At 39.5% G+C, this 22,491-nt stretch overlaps 1 protein-coding gene across 1 annotated transcript; it reads left to right on the forward strand.

Moving 5' to 3' along the window:
- Nucleotides 1-927: 927 nt before the first annotated feature.
- LOC105479658 (hydroxysteroid 17-beta dehydrogenase 13) lies at nucleotides 928-20,312 on the forward strand. Its single transcript, XM_011737751.2, has 7 exons — nucleotides 928-1,247; nucleotides 5,245-5,352; nucleotides 6,441-6,572; nucleotides 8,064-8,170; nucleotides 9,896-10,033; nucleotides 13,922-14,038; nucleotides 19,008-20,312. The coding sequence occupies exons 1-7, from the start codon at nucleotides 1,038-1,040 to the stop codon at nucleotides 19,096-19,098; spliced, it is 903 nt and encodes a 300-aa protein (XP_011736053.2). The 5' UTR covers nucleotides 928-1,037; the 3' UTR covers nucleotides 19,099-20,312.
- The last annotated feature ends 2,179 nt before the right edge of the window (nucleotides 20,313-22,491 follow it).

The following is a 22,491-nucleotide window of genomic DNA, read 5'->3' on the forward strand; positions in this document are numbered from 1 at the left end:
AAACCAGCTAGTCAATGGTAATTTGTTACAGCAACAGACAAAGACAGAAGCCACCCCACTTTAAAGTTGAGATTTCCGACTCCTGGTCTAATGCTCTTTCCAGTATTACCACAAAAGGAACTGATGGTTCTATACCCTAAAGTGTCCCCCAAACTCAAGAGATTTTCAGGGAAATGGTCATTGTATGTAAAATAATTAGCCAATTGAAATATTGATGCTCAGCTTTTGTGAATAAATGAATCATATAGCTAAGCTGGGTTCATTCAGACTTTATTTAAGTTTCTTTAAGCTTATCTCTACATTCTCCTTTTCCCTATTTAAAAAGGAAACAATTTCCAGAAAGATAACAACAGATCATTAGCTGATGCAGTATCTCCAGAATTATTTTTCTTTTCTTTTCTTTTCTTTTTTTTTTTTTTTTAGACCAGACCTTGTTCTGTTGCCTAGACTGGAGTGCAGTGGTGCAAGTGTTGCAATCACAGCTCACTGCACCACAAACTCCTGGACTCAAGCAATCCTCCTGCCTCTGGGACTACAGACACATGCCACCACATCCAGTTCATTTTTTTCTAAAGTGTTTTTTTTGTTTTTTTGTTTTTTGAGACAGGGTCTTACTATGTTGCCCAGACTGGTCTCAAACTCCCAGGCTCAAGCAATCCTCTGTCTCAGCCTCCCAAAGTGCTGGGATTACAGATGTGAGCCACTGCACCTGGCCCCTAGAATTGTTTTTAGAGGTGAAACTTCAAGGTGAAATATAGTACATAACTGCTTTTCAGATAAACAAGTCCAGAGAGCACATTCTCTTGGGTTCTCTTGATGTGAGCTAAGCTACTGCTAGCACTTGGCATCACTTCAAAAACCTGAGGTGTTTCCAACACCTTAGGACACGTGAACAAGGCCTGCTTCCAAAGCTGGCTTCTATCTGGTAGTCCCATTAACACCGGGGCACACCTCTTCCCTGGAGCTCTGTGTACAGAGTACCTCCTCCCTAGGACTATACAAGGACTGAACCAGAAGGAAGAGGACAGGGCAGAGCCATGAACATCATCCTGGAAATCCTTCTGCTTCTGATCACCATCATCTACTCCTACTTGGAGTCGTTGGTAAAGTTTTTCATTCCTCGGAGGAGAAAATCTGTGGCTGGGGAGATTGTTTTCATTACTGGAGCTGGGCACGGAATAGGCAGGCGGACTGCCTATGAATTTGCAAAACAACAGAGCATACTGGTTCTGTGGGATATTAATAAGGTAATGTATACATCTTCCAACCTTTTTAAGTCACAGAGTCAGATAAGCATTTTAAGAATTCTTTGACTTACCATCTACTTATCTTCGTAATTTTGTTTTTCAAAGTTTGATAAATTCCCTGGTGCCTTAGTCTGTATATGCATCAGGTTAGTTAGATGAAGGGAATGTAATTGAGAACTAAGCAGCGATTTTTATGACATGGTGTGCAGGTTGATAGCAAAGACTCAGGAGCCAGGCTCCTTCCCAGCTGCTAAATGAGGCAAGTCACGTATTATCTCTCAGCCTGTTTTCTTGGTTCTGAAGTGGGGATAATAACTTAGGAGATGGGCAAGAACGAGATCTGAAAATTACAGCTAATAGGCTGAATCTGGCCAGTGGGCAGCCTGTTGAACTAAGAATGAGTTTTACATTTTGAAAGGTCACCAAACAAAAGTCAAACAAAGAAGAACATGCAACAGAAACCTTTAGTGCCTCCCCTCATACACATGCAACACAATCCTAAAATATTTACTATCTGACCCTTTACAGAAAATGTTTGCCAGTCCCTAGTCAAAAGGATTAAATAAGTAATATTTTCAGTACTTAGCACACAGTAAACGATACCTGGCACATGATAAACAATAACTGTGTTAAATAAAATATGTGTGCAGTGAGTCAGGCTTTCCCTTGGACATCAGCAGTTTTCCTGTGTTCTTATTTGTAAACACCTACATGAACAACCCCAGATAAAACTGAAGTAACTGAAATCTTGTATCTTTTACTCTAAACTTGTAAATTCTGGTAAGGCCATGAAAATATACACAGAAAAGTGTTTACAGGATGTTAGGATTGGAAAAATTGTGAAGTACTTCTTGAAAATCACGTTTTCCACAAATTACAGTGAGGTTTTAATTACCACTATATTATTTCTTTCTCATGTTCTTTGCTGTCATGTTCAGTTGAAACCTAAAATGTCTCTTAAACTTAGAGAATTAATTCTTTTTTGTTTTTTTCTGAATAGTGAAGAATGCTATTCAAAAAAGCTAGTACATTTTTATTTAACAGATATAAGCATTTATATAATAGATGAGTTGATGTATATAAAAATGATTTGCCATCTGTTTGGTCTTTGAAGAAATTTGAATGAACTTTCTGGAAGATACCAAGAATTTGCAAATCGAGAAAATTGCTGCCTGTTGTTCTTAGGCATTTGTCCAAAAACATAAATAAGTATAAGTCTATAAAAAGGGCTTGATGAAATCTAACCTTCAAATCTCTTTCCAGATGTGTATTTTTGGGGAAAGGACCATATTTATTAAGTTTTTTTTTTATTTTAAAATTTCCAGAGACAAGAGAAAAGTAAATTAGAAGGAAGTCGTATTAAAAATGACTTAAGGGCGGGTGCAGTGGGTTACACCCGTAATCCCAGCACTTTGGGAGGCCGAGGTGGGCAGATTGCTGGAGCCCAGGAGTTCGAGACCAGCCTGGGCAACACAGCAAAACCTCCACCTCTACAAAAAATACAAATATTAGCTTGGTTTGGTGGTGCGCACCCATAGTCCCAGCTACTCAGGGGGCTGAGGTGGGAGGATCGTTTCAGTTCAGGAAGCCAAGGTTGCAATGAGCTATGATGACATCATTGCACTCCAACCTGGGCGATAGAGCCAGGTACTATCTGAAAAAAAAAAAAAAAGACTTAAGAAGAATGGGTAACCCAACATCAAAAATTCTCTTTGAATCATTAAATTTCATGGTTAAACATTTAAGCTACTGAATGATTCACTCTAAGGCTGTAATGTAACTCAGATCTCCTTTAGGCGAGGAAGACGCTATCTGAGTTTTCACCATAACTGGCTCCTTTTGCCCTATGAGATGAGAGACACAGTAGCAGTTTGGCCCTTATGCAATCTAAACTGTTGCTTTGGGAATACAGTTCAAAAAACACACTGGAATTTAAGCTAAAGCAGTGTTTTGCTAACAAAAAGACAAGGCATTACATTTTGCAATTTTGCAATTATCTAGCTCAGTTACAAAACTGAATAATTAATTCTTCAATCAAAACATCTGATGAATGCTCTGGTTACTAATGCTCTCTACTGACCTAGAAACAGATGAGAGAGTATGGTGTGGTTTGTGCAATCTGGCAGTGAGCAAGCTACCATCTAAGTCAGTGAAAGACTCTCCTATCCTTTTTTTAATCTTCTGCAATCCCACAAAAGGCTAATTGAGGGGATACTGACTTTGCGACTGGGTCCTAACATCCATGTTTGGGGAGTTCAGACTGCTGCTCCAGGGTTTAGCTTACAGTCGTGAAATACAAAGGACCCAGAGACCACTCGTTAGAGGATTGCCCTAAATAGTAGCAACACCACTGTCATCCAAATACGCAAAGAATAGGGCTTTTCAGGTATCCTTGCCTGTTTGTCACAGAGAAGAGATTACCGATTGTGAGATGGAAAAGTATAATTTTTAAAACCTTATAATCTTTTCTATAAAAGTCACCTGATGTCAAAACTTGAAAAGAATTCTAATTTTCCAGAAATGTGAGTCAAGGAACATTAGGGCAATTTTATCTTAAGAAAGAGGCCTTTGAATTTAGGCTGAAACTAAATTGCTCTGTCTCCATGTCCTATGGTTATGGGCAAGGTTGGTACATAAATGAGAAATCGATCCAGTGGCCTTGCTCATCTCACTCCCAAACACCTGAAGAATGTAATATTATATCTCCTAGAGTAGCAGCATGGTCTCCCTATGAAAGTCCTTCTATAAGAGCCTTCTTTCCCCTTCCCTCCTAGGAGGATGAGCCAGAATCATTGAGAAAAGTATGATGGGCAGAGGCATGTAGTTTACCATTACCACTAGTTTAGAATTGCTACTTAGCACTTTATTGCTTATTACATAGTTCATGCTTAACAAATGTATGATAAATTAATGGCTGAGTTTTTCTTTCTTCTCCAAATTCATCTTCCATGGCACCATAAAGAGCAACATTTTTCAAGAATGTTCTTTAAGGTTTGAAAGCAGCCTGCTTTAGAGAAACTGCCTACTGTACAGCCTCCAACCAAGAGGAAAAACTGGAAAAAGCATGAAGGGATTTTGTTTTGTTTTGTTTGCTTTGGTTTTAATATGAGCATTCCCTGGCAGAAAAGCCGGGGGTAATCTCGTTGCAACTAGGCAATCACTCTCGAGAAATTTTCTAAAAAATAAGGAGGCCAATTTTTATTTTATTTTATTTTATTTTATTTTGAGACAAAGTCCCACTCTGTCACCCAGATTGGAGTGCAATGGAATGATTTCAGCTCACTGCAACCTCCGCCTCCCGGGTTCAAGTGATTCTCCTGTCTAAACTTCCCTAGTAGCTGGGATTACAGGCCCCCGCCACCATGCACAGTTAATTTTTTGTATTTTTAGTAGGCATGGGGTTTCACCATGCTGGCCAGGCTGGTCTCTAACTCCTGACCTCAAGTGATCCACCCTCCTCGGCCTCCCAAAGCGCTGGGATTACAGGCATGAGCCACTGCACCCGACCCAGGAGGCCAATTTTTAAAAGATTAACTACCTTCATGTCCAAAACGAAAGTTAATCGTTCATTTTGGGCATGAATGTTAATTTTTTTTTTTTTTGGAGACAGAGTCTCACATTGTTGCCTAGGCTGGAGTGCAGTTTGCCTAGGCTGGAGTCCAGTGGCACTGTCTCCGCTCACTGCAACTTCTTCCTCCCAGGCTCAAGCAATTCTCCTGCCTCAGCCTCCCAAGTAGCTGGGATTACAGGCCCACACCATCGGGCCTGGCTAATTTTGCATCAGGCCTGGCTAATTTTCAGTAGAGATGGGGTTTCACCATGTTGGCCAGGCTGGTCTTGAACTCCTAACCTCGTGATCCGCCCTCCTCGGCCAATCAAAGTGCTGGGATTACAGGCGTGAGCCACCGCGCCAAGCCGAATGTTAATTCTTTTAAAAATTTTTGTTCTCCAATGTCTTCTCCACTTTTTTTCCGGAATTTGTTTCTTCCAATTACAGCGTGGTGTGGAGGAAACTGCAGCTGAGTGCCGAAAACTAGGCGTCACTGCGCATGCGTACGTGGTAGACTGCAGCAACAGAGAAGAAATCTATCGCTCTCTAAATCAGGTGAGACTTCAGGTTCACAAATTTCTTCAGATGATTTTGTTTCCTACGACGCTGACATGGAAAATGAGAAAGTTCTTTATGACTGCCTGATTTAAATGGATTTTAGCTGCTAACTGAAGTAGTTATGTGACCAAGGAAGGATATATACTTTTTTTCATGTATGTAATCCACTCAACTCTGCCCATTATTATTATTCATATTATTAATCAATTTCATTCTGATCAGAAGTGTGAGCAGTGACACAGAGTGACTGACAAAAGATTTATCATAAGGGAATATGGATCACTTCCTAGTTTTGTTTTAGTCCTATTAACTTTGCAGTAATTCTGCCTTCTCTTTACTTATTTCCCTTGTGAAATTTTATTTTGCTGTTAATGTAGTCTTCTATAGAAAATGTAATATTAATAATTATTATCACAATTATTTTAAAAGAGTAAATATCAAATAATCACAATGAACTAAGCACTCCAACAAACTTTACATTTTTTAATCAAATCCCTACAATAAGCCTGTAAACTTCATTTACAAATAAGCAAATTATGACTTACAGAGGTTGAGCCAGACCAAGGTCATGTACTTAGTAGGTTATGAAACCAGGATTACCCAACCAGCACTTTAGACCAGGTGCAGTGGTTCACACATGTAATCCCAGCACTTTGTGAGGCCAACGTGGAAGGATCACATGAGACCAAGAGCTCGAGACCAGCCTGGGCAATGTAGTGAGACTCTATCTCTTAAAAAAAAAAAAAATTAAAGAAAACCACTTTTTAAAAAAATGAGCACTTTCAAAATATTTGGTCAGAACTTATATAGTAATTTATCAACATAAATGTTAATTTCACTTTACTGATAAACTTGCAAAACATGATGTGCTGGGTATTGAAATTTAGATGTTAAAAGAACAGTTTATCCCACCTTTATGACAGTGCTCCGCTGGCCTCCACTATTTGAGCTCAACAGTCCATCTTGCCTGAACTCTGAGAGACCTCATACAGTAGAAGAAAGACTCTAATCTCTGGATTATATTGGTCCCAAAACTTTGAGTTTGTATAACACACCCAATGAATGTATTCTTTCAATTTCAAAAGGTGAAGAAAGAAGTGGGTGATGTGACAATTGTGGTGAATAATGCTGGGACAGTATATCCAGCCGATCTTCGCAGCACCAAGGATGAAGAGATTACCAAAACATTTGAGGTCAACATCCTAGGACATTTTTGGGTGAGTGTGAGTCAGAAACCTTTCAGATTTGTGCACCTTCTCTTAAGATACATGAAACTTATAACGGAGTTCACATACTTCTGGACAGGAAACTGGCCAGATCTTTGCCTTAATCAAGAATCATCAAATTTGTTTGAGTAGAAGAGCCACAGAGTCTCTGACACAAGGACACAGAATTCAAGTGGACACAACACACTAGAATGTAAGCTACTTGGTCTGTCTTGTCCACCAGTATCTGACACAAAGCTTGGCATGTACCAAGAATTCAACAAATGTTTGTGGAGGTTTGTTAAGGGTTGTCAGTGTACATCTTTTCAATGCTCTCACTTGTGACCTCATTTTTTTCCCTCCACACTATGATTTTGTAATGTGTCCTCATTTTGTGGAATTTTAGAATGGGAAGGACATCAGAAGTAATTACGTGGATGTATATAGGGTCAAGGACACTTTTGGATGAGACTCTGAGGCAAGTTCTAGATCCATGGGATGCTAGAACTGAGAAATGCAGCTACACAGACCTCATATAATTGGTTAGTTTTGTGGAAGATGGAAATATCAACTTCAGCTGCCTTTGTATAGAAATTTTTATGGTTAATCTTCCAGTGCCTCAATATTAGTGTAGAATCTAGGGCAAATCTGGATTCTGGAAGAAAGAAGAAAAAAAAAGAGATGTGTCCCCCTTACCTTTACCAGCTCCTCACATATGTGAATTGGCTCCCATGCCCACCAAACTACATGGAGACCTCATGTATTAGTTAGCTATAGCTGCATAACAAATTATACAAAACTTAGTGGTTTAAAGCAACAATATATGTTCACCATCCTCTCACAGTTTCTGTGGGTTGGGAATTTGGGGGTAGCTTGGGTTGGGAGTTCTAGTTCTATGAATTTGCACAGGATTTACTACATTCTTATAAAATTTTATCGATGTTTCTCACAAAAGAGGTTTTTGGAAAAAAAGAAAGACTTGTTTCCTGTAACATCAACATATAATATACAATATTACAAATAGGGAGATAGTGAATTCAATCATGATGCATAAGTGTGGTGTAGAACACTCAGCTTACACTACTCAACTGCCTTAATACAGTTACACAAGATTTCACTCTTTTAATTAGAATGATAAAGCCCCAAACCAAAAAATTACATGACACTAAATTATCATAAGGAATTATTTTACTTCTGAAAACTCTGAATTTTTCCCTTAATATTGTTTAGATGACATATCCAAAAAAGGATCTATTTGATTCCTTCTGAAGGGAAGGATGGGGAATACTGAGATTAGTGTTGGCATGGGGTATACCATACCAATACATTTGTATCGTTATTTCTATCATTTGTATAGAATTAATCATGGAATGCTTGGAAGTATTTTATTTCAGTTTATAAGTTCTCTCAAATGCCTTTCTGTCTTAACAAAAATAAAACTACCTGATTTGGAAACCTAACACCTATGTCATTGTTTTTCTTCTTTCTACAATGATCCTTAAGATCACAAAAGCACTTCTTCCATCGATGATAGAGAGAAATCATGGCCACATCGTCACGGTGGCTTCAGTGTGTGGCCACGAAGTGATTCCTTACCTCATCCCATATTGGTAAGTATCACATGCCAGCCATGTTATATATTTTTACACTTTGAAGGGAGCATTACACTTCACATTGTTACCGGTGGAGGGTGTCCTGGTTCTTGGCATCTTGAACAAAGAATTGGACAAAACACACCAAAATGCCAGGAAAGAACGAAGCAACAAAAGCAGAGATCTACTGAAAATGAAAGTATGCTTCACAGGGTGGGAGTGGGCCCAAGCACAGGGGCTCAAGGGCCCATTACAGAATTTTCTGGGGTTTAAATACCCTCTAGAGGTTTCCACTGGTTACTCGGTGTACACCCTATGTAAATGAAGAGGATGAATTAAATTTACAAAGTCATTTACTCAGTGTACACCCCATGTAAATGGAGAGGATATTTCCTGTCATAACTGAAGTGTTTCCATTTGATTTAGTTCTAGGAAGTCAGCATGAATCGGCCTTATGTTCCCTGCCTCCAGACCCTATTCTCCTGCCTCAAGATGGCAATGCTCGGAGCAGAGTGATTTGGGTTAACAGAATATAAATTTACAGTGGTTTAGAATGAATTTTTTAAATGACTTTTTCTAAAGCAATGAAACCAGGTTGTAATTATATTTAAAATACTTTTAGATTTCTGCAAATTCTTCTGTAGAACAATGAGAGAAAACAGTAATGCCAAGCATGTTTCCATTGTTTCCTCCACAGACTAAGAAGCAAAACCTACAGAAGCTAAAAAGAACACATGTCTATGTCATGGCCTTGGTGCCCAAAATAAGACAATCATAGTGGTCCCTGGATCAAAACATTTTACAGTGTGCTTGTGCCATGAACGTGTGTGTGTGTGCGTGTGTGAGAGAGAAAGATAGAGAGAAAGACAGAGAGAGAGAGAGAAACAACTCTACCTGACTAAAAGTTGCAGATACCACACTCCACGCACCACCAAAGACTTAAAGGGAAGGAGGTGGGAGGCCCTAAGGATATACTACTGTATTTGCCAAATATCCTTTCCTGTAAACTCTTCTCCAGATCCTCATAATAAAATCAAGAGGCCAAAGTGGCAACCATTATCAAGAGAAAAACCATCAACTCAGTTATTGAGAGAGAAAGGAGAAATGAGCAGCGTCCTACAGAAGTCTGTCAACACAGACATCAATTTTGTAGAATTACTAAATATGTTTTTCCTGATTCATATTTTTCAAAATAAAAGCAATAAAAACTGATTAGAAAACAGTTTGAAGATTCAATGGAAAAACCTTACATGTAGGATGGAAAACTGAACATTAAGCCAATCAATAGAGTTATTTTTGTTCTTTTGCTATCGTTGTTTAAGAAATGAGATACGTTCACAATTCTGCTTAATCGTATAAAAAAATGAAAATGAATTGCCATTTATACTCTCAGAAAAATCACAAGTGGCTGATTTTTGGCTTCTACTTGTTCTTTTTTTTTTTTTGAGACGGAGTCTGGCTCTGTCGCCCAGGCTGGAGTGCAGTGGCGCTATCTCGGCTCACTGCAAGCTCCGCCTCCCAGGTTCATGCCATTCTCCTGCCTTAGCCTCCCGAGTAGCTGGGATTATAGGAGCCCGCCACCATGCCTGGCTAATTTATTTTTGTATTTTTAGCAGAGATGGGGTTTCACCATGTTAGCCAGGATCTACTTGTTCTTAAGTCAAATGATACCGCCTTCTCACAGAAAACTGAGGATTGGTTTCACTCTCCCTTAGCTAACAATGCTTAATAATTCTCTTACAGTTCCAGCAAATTTGCTGCTGTTGGCTTTCACAGAGGTCTGACATCAGAACTTCAAGCTTTGGGAAAAACTGGTATCAAAACCTCATGTCTCTGCCCAGTTTTTGTGAATACTGGGTTCACCAAAAATCCAAGCACAAGGTAAGGTCAAAATCAAGTTAGAATGAGACTGTGGTATGATAAATTGATATGAAAACTAATGAGAAATGTTTAGGCAGGCCAACTAATAGAAACAAAATGAAACAGGAAAATTATTTTTTCTTATTAATATTATTATCTTGAATTAAAGGAATAAAGGGGAAAAACATTAGGGACTAGCAGGAATGATCAGCTACCAATGAACTGAGATATTTATTTGTGTCCGGGAAAAAGCTTAACACACACTCAGGTGCCAAGAGTAAGTGGGAAGTGGGAATGGGACAAGGGGGGCTGGAGAGGTGTGCTTGAGGGAACGGCAGAGTCTCCTCTCCTGGACACCACACCCACAAAATCAATGATACCTAACATTCCCCCCTTCCATTAGTGGTTCATCCTCTTCAAACAGAGCATGGAAAGGTATGGGTACTTATGCCTCTTTTATGTCTTCCACAGCACTGGCCACAATGTTAACATAAGGCACCCAAACATTTTCCAAACTTGTCTCATCCTAAGAATTATTGCATGTGCTTACTTTAAAAATAAAGTTCATAGGCTCGTCCTTAGGAATTTCTAAGGAAATTCTGATCCAGTAGACTAGGATTAATTCCAAGAATTAGGAGTTTTGTTTTGTTTTGTCTTACAAGCATACCAGATGAGAATAGAGGCAGGTTTGGAAAACTTTGATATATTCAATATTATCAGAGGGCAAGCTTGTAGTCCTAGAGACCAGGGAAGCTAAGGCGAGAGGAAGGTAGGAGTTCGAGGCTGTAGTGCACTATGATTGCACCTGTGAATAGCCATTGCACTCCAACCTGGGCAACACAGTGAGACCTCTGTCTCTAAATACACACACACACACGCACACACGCACACAATCTCTATATACATTTGATCGCTGTTACCACCCTGTCTTTAAAATGCAAATATTCCAAGGACCAGCAAATAAATTTAATCTCTAGCTCCTTAGTCAAGGTGAATTTCTGCAAGAACTCTTGTCTCTGGTGAGAGAGGATTTGAGACCATAAGAGAGGAAAAAGTAGTCCTGAAAGGAGAAGAAAAAAGCAGGAAGGTGTGGATAAGGCCTGAAAATTAAGCCATCTGCTTAACAAATTTTTCTAATTCTGGTATATATTCTGCTGCAGATTAACAAAATATACTAAGCTTAATGATTCAAAACCAATTTTTTACTGGAAGGGAATTAGTCCTAAACATATTCATTCAAATGAACTGAACAATTCTCTGTTGAGTGCCGCCTCATTTGAGGATACTGACTCTTACAGCCTGAGTTAGCTGTGTGGTCTCTGCAGCTGGAGTCTCTCCCTGCCACTGGAGTCCTTCATGGTGTTAGACCATAGGTACTGTTGATTAAAGAAAAATAAATAAGTTTTTGTTTTTGTTTTTGTTTTTTGAGACAGAGTCTCGCTCTGTCACCCAGGCTGGAGTGCAGTGGCTCAATCTCGGCTCAGTGCAACCTCTGCCTTCTGGGTTCAAGTGATTCCCCTTCCTCAGCCTCCTGAGTATTTGGGATTACAGGCACCCACCACCACACCTGGCTAATTTTTGTATTTTTAGTAGAGACGGAGTTTCGCCATGTTGGCCAGGCTGGTCTCGAACTCCTGACCTCAGGTGATCTGCCTGCCTCGGCCTCCTAAAATGCTGGGATTACAGGCATGAACCTCCACAACCAGCCAAAAAAATAAGTTTTTAAAGAATTAAAGGTGTTGATTTTATTTAGAAGCCTTACTGAAGACTACAGAAGGAGGCCTGTAGCCTGAGAGCAGCCCTTTAGAGAGGTTCAGCTGGACTGCTCTGGTACTGGGGGCCGTGTGTTCCATCCTGTGTTGTCTTCAAAGCATCTTTCCAGAGAGCTGCACATTGTCACAGAGTCAGGGACTTTGTGAAATTATGCTGACAAGCAGAAGTGAGCAAACGTGGCTTCTTACATTTTCTCTGTTGTCTCACAGTACTTAATAAGTATGCGACATGCAAGTAAATACTATAGTACTGTTGCAACTCCTGACTGTTTTCTTAGACAAAGAATTGGGCCCAATAAAAACCCTCTTGGTAGGCTTTCAGGCTTAGCATACCATGAGCTTTCCTAAGGGTATCCTGCCACTCTTGGGGAAGGCATAATAGATGAGAAGAGTAAAGATGATAGAACTCTGGGTATAGGGTTCCTGGGGGCTAACTTAGAGGCAGACACAGGCAATGCTAAAGATTTGGGATTGGTTTTATAGAGGTTGCTGGATTGTGAATTTCCTTAGTCAGGGCTAAGGCATTGATATGTAATGTCACACTTGGCTCTGAGGCTGGGTTGTTGGATCCATATAGATGACATCAGGGAGAGAAAGGGCAGAACAGAGTAATTTAGAAATGTATTGACTTGTATTACTCTCTGTTGGCTTTGCTATTCAATGCAGTGGAGAAGTGAATCACATACTAATCTGCAGTAAACCACAGATCATCCCAGGGAATGGAGTTTTAACATTCACTGGTTTCCTAACTCCTCACCCAGCCTTTACATTCACTGGCTGTTCAGTCCACGCCTAGACATCTTAATTTGAATACAACATTTTAAATCGATTTATGTTTTAATTTTCTGTCATCATCTTGCACTAACAGGCAATTGTTCACTAAGCCTATGTTTATGAATATTTCTCAAGAATACATGTACACGGCCTTCAGTATAAGGAAGGTCATACCTCCAGTTGTCATACTCCTTGGGCGCCTCTTAAATTCTCATTAAACTGCAGGATAGGCAAGTCAGAAGTGAATCTCAAATATGAAATTCTTACCAGAAAGGGGTCCCAATCCAGACCCCAAGAGAGGGTTCTTAGATTTTTCCCAAGAAACAATTTGGGGCAAGGCCACAGTGCAAAGCAAAAGCAAGCTTATTAGGAAAGTAAAGGAGTAGAGAATGGCTACTCCACGAAGGAGAATGGCTACTCCACCGAGAAGAATGGCTGGGGCTGCTCCACCAAGGATATTTAGTTACTTCTTGATTATATGCTAAACAAGGGGTGGATTATTCATGAGTTTTCCGGGAAAGGGGTGAGCAATTCCCAAAACTGAGATTTCCTCCCATTTTTAGACCATATCGGGTAACTTCCTGCCATTGCCATGGTATTTATAAACTGTCATAGTGCTGATAGAAGTGTCTCTTAGCATGCTAATTAATATATTATAGTCAGCTTATAATGAGCAGTGAGGACAACCAGAGGTCACTTTCATCACCATCTTGGTTTTGGTGGGTTTTGGCCGGCTTCTTTACTGCACCCTATTTTATCAGCAAGATCTTTATGACCTGAATCTTGTGCCAACCTCCTTTATCATCCTGTGACAAAGAATGCTTTAGCTTCCTGGGAATGAAGCCCAGTAGGTGTCAGCCTTCTTTTACCCAGGCCCTATTCAAGATGGAGTTGCTCTGATTTAAACGCCTCTGACAAAATGATGACCTCAAAACAATCCAGCTTTATGGAATACCTCCACAAGAAAGAAAGTATACTTAGCTATAGAATTTTCCCCTTGCATCCAACAGGCTTTGAGATGTCAGATCTTTCCTTCCTGTCCCATGATTAATCCTAGCCGTTCCTCTTTCTTGCATGGCTCCTCTACTCCTTACCATCTAATGCCTCTCCACCATTTTGATATTTTGACTAAGTGAGCTATGAAACACACCTACTGGATATGAAAGTATAAGTTTCTGATAACAAAACATCAACATGGGATGTGGAGGAAGTGGGAAGGGTGGCATTAATGCAGCAAATCCTGGAATATTTTAAATCTTCATTCTAAATTTAGTAAAAATACAGGATAATTTTCCTACCATCATTTACTTATGAAATTAAAATTTTAGAAAATAAAAATAAACTTTCCTCTTTTTAATCACAGATTATGGCCTGTATTGGAGACAGATGAAGTTGTAAGAAGTCTGATAGATGGAATACTTACCAATAAGAAAATGATTTTTGTTCCATCATATATCAATATCTTTCTGATACTAAAGAAGTAAGTACAGCACAGAACACCTAAATACTAAAACACCAATAGAGCTTTTTTTTTTTTTTTTGAGACAGAGTCTTACTCTGTCACCCTGACTGGATTGCAGTGGCACGATCTTGGCTCACTGCAACCTCTACCTCCTGGGTTCAAGCCATTCTCGTGCCTCAGATCCCTATGTAACTGGGACTACAGGTGTGTGCTACCACACCACACCCAGCTAATTTTTGTATTTTTTGATAGAGATGGGGTTTCCCCGTGCTGGCCAGGCTGGGCTCGAACTCCTGACCTCAAGTTATCCTCCTGTCTTGGCCTCCCAAAGTGCTGGGATTACAGGCATGAGCCACCGTGCCTGGCCCAGTAGAGCTATTATTATGGAGAATCTTTCAGTTGTGAAAATTGGCATGGAAACTCTCCATCCTTGGGGAGAACAGTTAAGTTTCCTCTGTTCTTTTCCTACCCAGTCTATAAAAAGAGAATGATTCATTTTCTCTACCAAATCTACCGTCTCTGTGCAAACTTTGCTGAAGACTATTCTAACTAAAGGAAACACAGTTTAAAAAGAATGCAATATAGTGAAGTAGTTAATAATAAAGACTCCATTTTTAAAAGCCTGCTAGAAGTTTGGTTGGGATTGCACTGAATCTATAGATCAATTGGGGGGAATTGACATATCAACAATATTGAGTTTTCGAATCCAAGAACCTAATATCTATTTTTTAAATCTTCTTCAAAATCTTTAAATCTTTAAATTGTATTTTGTAGTTTTTGATGTTTAAGTCTTGCACATATTTTATCAGATTTATTCCAAAGTATTTCACGAGTTCTTTTTTTTGTTTTTTGAGACAGAGTTTTGCCCTTGTTGCCCAAGCTGGAGTGCAGTGGTGTGATCTCGGCTCACTGCAACTTAGGATGCCTGGCTTCAAGTGATTCTCCTGCCTCAGCCTCCCAAGTAGCTGGGCTTACAGGCACCTGTCCCCTCGCCCAACTAATTTTTTGAATTTGTAGTAGAGATGGGGTTTCACCATGTTGGCCAGGCTGGTCTCGAACTCCTGAACTCATGTGATCCACCTGCCTCAGCCTCCTAAAGTGCCGGAATTACAGGAATGAGCCATCGTGCCCAGCCCTATTTCACAGTTTTTGATGCTAATGCAAATGGCATTTTTAAAAAAATGTATATTTACCATTGTTTGTTGTCAGTATATATTGGATTTTTGTAATTTGATTTCATATTTTGCAACCTTGCTAAATTGCTAAACTTTTTGTTTGCTAAACTCAGTAAGTTTTTTGTTTTGTTTTGTTTTGTTTTTTGGTAGATTCCTGAGCCTCTAATTTTCTTTTGGGAAAGCTTTTAATTACAAATTTAATTTCTTTAATAGGTACATGGCAATTCAATTTACTTATTAATTCTTGGTAATGTGTGTCTTTCAAGGAATTTGTCCATTTCATCTAAGTTGTAGAATTTCTTTGGCATAAATTTGTACATAACATTCCCTTATTATCCTTTTAATGTCTTTAGAATGTCTTATTTATTTATTTATTTATTATTTTTATTTATTTATTTATTTATTTTTTGAGACGGAGTCTTGCTCTGTTGCCCAGGCTGGAGTGCAGTGGCAAGATCTCGGCTCACTGCAATCTCTGCCTCCCGGATTCACGCCATCCTCCTGCCTCAGCCTCCCGAGTAGCTGGGACTACAGGCACCTGCCACCATGCCCAGCTAATTTTTATTTTTTTCAGTTTTTTTAGTAGAGACGGGGTTTTACCCCATTAGCCGGGATGGTCTCGATCTCCTGACCTTGTGATCTGCCTGCCTCGGCCTCCCAAAGTGCTGGGATTACAGGTGTGACCCACCGCACCCAGCCTATGTATTTATTTAGTAGAGACGGTCTCGCTTTGTTGCCCAAGCAACAAAGGTTTTGAATGCCTGGCCTCAAGCAATCCTCCTGCCTTGGCCTCCCAAAGTGCTGAGATTACAGGCATGAGCCACTGCACCTGGCCAAATGAATATGGTGATATCTTCTTTATAAGGATGCCATAAGAATAAAACAATATAATAGAAACAAAGCTCCTATCACTGAAAAGATATAGACTTCAAATGTTAAAATCTTAGAGAACAGAATTTATATGAAATAGCAACAGCAACAATTCCCAGAGGATATACTCTCTCAGCTTTCTTCTGAGGAGCAGTTTATAAACTGAAATTGTATCAGTGAGAAGATAACTATACTAACTTCATAAGCCCTTGGACCTTTTTGAAACAAATCCATATAAATTATGAACAAACTTGAAATAGAACAATTTGAGAACAGGGTACAAACTGCATTGGTGTATCAATTTCAGTATTTTGTTTTAGCTTAAATAGACTGACTTGAGATAACATAAGGAGAACCTTGACCCCCAAGCAACATCATCTCAAGAGTTGACTAGGCCGGGTGTGGTGTCTCATGCCTGTAATCCCAGCACTTTGGGAGGCCACGGCAGGCAGATCACTTGAAGTCAGGAGTTCGAGACCAGCCTGACCAACATGGTGAAACCCCAGCTCTACTAAAAATACAAAAATTAGTAGGTATGGTGACGTGTGCCTGTAATACCAGGCACTCGCAGGAGAATTGCTTGAATCCGGGAGGCAGAGGTTGAAGTGAGGCGAGATCGTGCCACTGCACTTCAGCCTGGGAGACAGAAGACTCTGTCTTGGAAAAATAAATTTAAAAAAAAAATGAAAAAAAAAAAAAAGAGTTGACTAAATTAGTGTCTTGGTACTAAGCACTGTAGAAAGTGAGTTTCATGGAACACCTACTCTCTTGGGGCCTAAAGCAAGTCATATTAATATTGAAAATTACATGCATATGTACATGCATATACATGCATATGACCAAGGGGATAAAAACAATTATTCTGCCTGAGTTGGAGAATAGTATCCCAGTAAAATAAACAACAGTCTCAAAGTCTTTTTGAGACTTTTGTCTCAAAAGTCTCAAAAAGTCAAAGCTGTCATGGTGGTTTGTAACTAGGCAACAGGTATGTATTGTTAATTTTCTTTGCATTTAATTCCTTTTACAGAGAGACAACATTTTATGAGCAGATGCAATTACTAGCATGAAGGTTTCTTTGTGAGGGTAAAAGGCCCACATGAGCTCTCTTCTTATCCTTGTCCTTCTTTCAGCCAGATCTTCCCTGCCCGTTTGCTCCTTCCCCCATCTTCCACCCACCTACCCCCCAAACAAGGAAGTAAATCTTGCATTAGTCAACAATATCAAAGTGATTTTCAATATGACTTTCTTTGCAGAATATGTTATTTCTGCCTCTTTACATTCACATACTCTCTTCCTTTTTTTTTTTTTCTTTTTTTTCCCCCCTTTTTTTCAGATGGAGTCTTGCTGTGTTGCCCAGGCTGGAGTGCAGTGGCTTGATCTCGGCTCACTGCAACCTCTGCCTCCTGGGTTCAAGAGATTCTCCTGCCTCAGCCTCCTGAATAGCTGGGATTACAGGCATGCGCCACCACGCCTGGCTAATTTTTTTGTATTTTTAGTAGAGACAGGGTTTCACCATGTTGGTCAAGCTGGTCTCGAACTCCTGACCTCATGATCTGGCCACCTCTGCCTCCCAAAGTGCTGGGTTACAGGCGTGAGCCACTGGGCAGGCCACTCTCTTCCTTTCATCTGCCTACTCATCTCTTATGCATTCCTGGACATCAGTTGTCCTTTTGAAGCTTTCCTCCACTATCCGAGCCCATGTGAATCCTGCTTCCAGTTATAGCCCTTAATTCTAGATGGCTGATATTTTTCAATAATTGTTTTAAGGTGACCATTTTAGCCTCTCAGCTAAACAATAAGTTCCTCAAAGACAACAGCTGTTTTTTAAGTACTTTAGTTCACCTTATTATAGAGTGCGTAATAGGTACTCAGTAAATAGTAAAGGAGAGGTGAACGCTTGGATGGAATGGATTCTGGTGGTGTCTCTTGGTGAGATTTTAGCATCAAGATTAATCAGCAATTTCAGCAATGAGCTCAGACCCTCATTTTAGATCTTTACTCATATCAGATAAGAGAGTGAGAAGAGTGGTATGTATCAGTGCTTTATTTATATTTGCACACAATTTGAACTATGAATATTACAAAGGTGCACACATAGGTTCAGACAGATTGATTTAAAATGACCAAAGATGACCTGTGGTGAGCGTATCTTAGGAGGCACTCCCTGGAGAGGGAATGTTCCCGAAAACATTTTCAGAGGGACAAACCATATGAAATTCAGTAAAACATAAATCATGAAGAAAATGGATTACTCTCTTTTTGACATGAAATGAGAATTTTAATGCATGGTTACAATTACTAATGTATTCTGCTGCAAGACGTTAATAAAGTTACTTTTTTGCAGGCTAGAATGTCTTGATGCTGTAATCAGAACACACTTTTTTTCCTTTTCTTCCAGCTTCAAATGCAGATTCATAATTGGGCTGACTTTTAATAATTGCAATGTTTTCTGCCTTGGGCTTGCAGCAGAAACTTGAGAAAATAGTGTTTGTTTAGGCAATAACTTATTTTTTTATTTTTTACTTTTTTTGAGATAGAGTTTCATTCTTGTCGCCCAGCTGGAGTGCAATGGCATGATCTTGGCTCACTGCAAGCTGCGTGTTTAGGCAATAATTTAGACTTTACCTTGCTTGTGATTATTATGGCAATTACTGTAGCCACAAGGCATAATTTTACTGTCTCATTTAAATTTTATGAATTTGAATGTTTTTACACTTTTCCTAATGAAGTCCACTGTGAAGTTATGTCAAAAAAAAGAAAAAAGAAAAAAGAAAAGATCCACACATAAAAGAGAGGTGATTGCAAAGGAAGTAAAGAAGAACGGAGGAAAATTAAACACAAACCAGATAACTCTCAGTGTATTCTAAATGACCAAAAAAAGAACTCTGTTGTCAAATATTTTAAACTGAAAATTTTTCAATTTTTTTTTCTTTTTTGTACAGGTTTCTTCCTGAACGCGCCTCAGCATTTTTAAATCGTATGCAGAATATTCAATTTGAAGCAGTGGTTGGCAACAAAATCAAAATGAAATGAATAAATAAGCTCTAGCCAGCGTTGTATGCATGATAATGATATTAATAGTTTAGAATCAATGCTGCAAAGCTTTATTTCACATTTTTTCAGTCCTGTTAATATGAAAAACATTGGTTTGGCACCAGCAGCAGTGAAATGATCAAGATTAATTACCTGTCTTCCTGTTTCTCAAGAATATTAATGTAGTTTTTAATAGGTCTGTTTTTCCTTTCATGCCTCTTAAAAACGTCTGTGCTTACATAAGCATACTTAAAAGGTTTTCTTTAAGATATTTTATTGTTCCATTTAAAGGTGGACAAAACTACCTCCCTAAGAGGAAATACAAAGATACTTATTTACACAGGGAAGGTTTAAGACTGTTCAAGTAGCATTCCAATCTGTAGCCACGCCACGGAATATCAACAAGAACACAGAATGAGTGCACAGCTAAGACAGCAAGCTTCAGCAAGCAGCTTTATCTCAACCTGGACAGACTTTAAGATTCAGCATTTGAAAGATTTCCCTAGCCTCTTCCTTTTTCATCAGCCTGAAACGGTGCAACTCTATTCTGGACTTCATTACTTGAATCTGTCTTCTGTATAACTCTTAAGTCCACCAAAAGTGGACCCTCTATATTTCCTCCCTTTTTATAATCTTATAAGATACATTACGAAAGGTGACCGACTGTATTTTAAATCTGAGAATTTTAAGTTCTAGTCCCATGATAACCTCTTTCTTTGTAGTTTATGCTTACATATATCCTTGGTCCCAGAGCTGTTTAGACAATTTTAGGCTCAAAAATTAAAGCTAACACAGGAAAAGGAACTGTACTGGCTATTACGTAACTAACAATGGATCCAAGAGAAGGAAGGGAAGAAAGAAAAGGTTTTTTTGGTTTTTGTTGTTTTTTGTTTTTGTTTTTTGTTTGTTTGTTTGGTTTGAGATGGAGTCTCGCTCTGTCTCCCAGGCTGGAGTGCAGTGGTGCAATCTCAGCTCACTGCAAGCTCCGCCTCCCGGGTTCATGCCATTCTCCTGCCTCAACCTCCCGAGTTGCTAAGACTACAGGCGCCCGCCACCACGCCCGGCTAATTTTTTTGTATTTTTCGTAGAGACAGGGTTTCACCATGTTAGCCAAGATAGTCTCTATCTCCTGATCGTGATCCACCCTCCTCGGCCTCCCAAAGTGGTAGGATTACAGGCGTGAGCCACCGTCCCAGCCGTTTTTTTTTTTTTTTTTTAACAGAAAGAATAATCTGACTCCCACTACATCAACACTAATCTTGTTCTGTGTGTTTTTCACATGTATTATAGAATGCTTTTGCATGGACTATCCTCTTGTTTTTATTAAAAACAAATGATTTTTTAAAAGTCACTAACAAAAACAATTCACTAAAAATAAATGTCATTATGCTTTAAAAAAGTAACCTCTTGTAGTTATAAAATAAAATGTTTGACTTCTAATCTCTGTATCTGTGAGTGTCCTTCAAGAACCACGGATATGGATAGTAAATAGCTAGATCTGGCAGATATTAAATGAATCCGGGGTTTTCTCAACTCTGGTTTCTTTGATAGAAGGAGTGCTGGTTTATCAACTGAAACTTACTGAGTCCTTTCTATTGTGACATTGAGCATAGTGCTATTGTTTCGAATTTTTTTTCTTAGTCACTGGCAATAATTTTTGTTCATAATATTCTTTTAATTTCTTGCCTTATAATCAAGAAATTTATGAGTAAAATGTATTATTTTTAAAGTATGGTTACAAAAATTCAAAAGAGAAACATGGAAAGTAAAAAATAGAAGCTCACCCCCAGCAATCCCATTTCCCAGAGGTCACGCCGTCAATGCACAATCTTCCAGTCTTTTTCTGATGCATATGCATGACAAATACATTATATTCTTATTGCCTGCCACCATGCCTGGCTAATTTTTTTTTTATTTTTAGTAGACACAGGGTTTCACCATGTTGGCCAGGCTGGTCTCAAGGTCTCAAACTCCTGACATCAGGTGATCCGCCCATCTCGGCCTCCCAAAGTGCTGGGATTGCAGGCGTGAGCCACCATGCCTGGCCCATAATTTTTAAATTTTTAATTTTTTTTTTTTTTTAAACAGGGTCTTTCTCTGTTGCCAGGCTGGAGTGCAGTGGTTCCATCACAGTTCACAGCAAGCTCGACCTCCTGGGCTCAAGCAGTCCTCCCACCTCAGCCTCTTGAGTAGCTGGGACCACAGGTGCACACCACCAAGCCCTGCTAATTTTTTGCATTTTTTTGTAGAGAGGAGATCTTGTCATGTTGCCCAGGCTGATCTCGAACTCCTGGGCTCAAGCAGTCCTCCCATTGACCCCCCAAAGTGCTGGATTACAGGCCTGAGCCACCAGGCCCTGCCAACGTTTAAATTTTTAAAAAGAACCATACCACCTAAATTATTCTTAATCTTAATGGCTGCATATAATTGTATTATATTCATCTATTGTATTGTATTGTTGCCACGCTGGAGTGCAGTGGCTCCATCTATGGGCTATGCTAGGGGGAAACTGGTGATATAAAAAGAATCCTTTTTTTTTTTTTTTTTTTTTTTTTGAGATGGAGTCTCTGCCGCCCAGGCTGGAGTGCAGTGGCGGGATCTCGGCTCACTGCAAGCTCCGCCTCCCACGTTCACGCCATTCTCCTGCCTCAGCCTCCTGAGTGGCTGGGACTACAGGCGCCCGCCACCACGCCCGGCTAATTTTTTTTTTTATGTTTAGTAGAGACGGGGTTTTACCGTGTTAGCCAGGATGGTCTCGATCTTCTGACCTCGTGATCCGCCCACGGCAGCCTCCCAAAGTGCTGGGATTACAGGCGTGAGCCACCATGCCCCGCCTAAAAAGAATCTTTAAATGTCCAATGAGAATAGAAATTATATGCTCCATTAATCAATATGATATAAAAGGGATTCAATCCTTTCAAATATTGGCAGACACATGTAAGTAAACACATAATCCTTTCAAACACTGGCAAACACATACAGGCAAACACATAATACTTCCAAACATTGGCAAACACTTATTATTCTCTGATACACTTTCCTGCAAACCTTACATGCATTTACTCATTTAATCATCACAAAAACTCCTGTGAGGTAGGGATTGCTTTTAAACTGGCTACAATTTAAAAATAAGCAACTGTAAAGTGTCAATACCTTGTCATCCAACGCCACACAGCCAATAAATGGTGGAGTTGTCAGTCCAGCTACAGTGTCCATGGTCTTAATCATCCACCTAGAAGGCCTCTCACGTGAGGAGGTTGTATTTTTCAGTTCCTCCCAGTTTTTCTCTGACTTCTTTGGCCGATTTTCTCAATCTCTTTGTTAGAGCTCTCTTCCCTCTCCTGCTCCTTGGATATTGCTGTCTCTCAGATAATGGTTGTAGTGAAATGATGT

Source organism: Macaca nemestrina, chromosome 3, assembly GCF_043159975.1.
Source record: "Macaca nemestrina isolate mMacNem1 chromosome 3, mMacNem.hap1, whole genome shotgun sequence".
Lineage (NCBI taxonomy): Eukaryota > Metazoa > Chordata > Mammalia > Primates > Cercopithecidae > Macaca > Macaca nemestrina.

Coding starts and splice junctions, on each gene's coding strand:
- LOC105479658 (XM_011737751.2), top strand. CDS start 1,038: ATGAACATCATCCTGGAAATCCTTCTGCTTCTGATCACCATCATCTAC. Junction 6,573..8,063: donor ACATCCTAGGACATTTTTGG/GTGAGTGTGAGT, acceptor ATGATCCTTAAG/ATCACAAAAGCACTTCTTCC. Junction 10,034..13,921: donor ACCAAAAATCCAAGCACAAG/GTAAGGTCAAAA, acceptor TTTTAATCACAG/ATTATGGCCTGTATTGGAGA.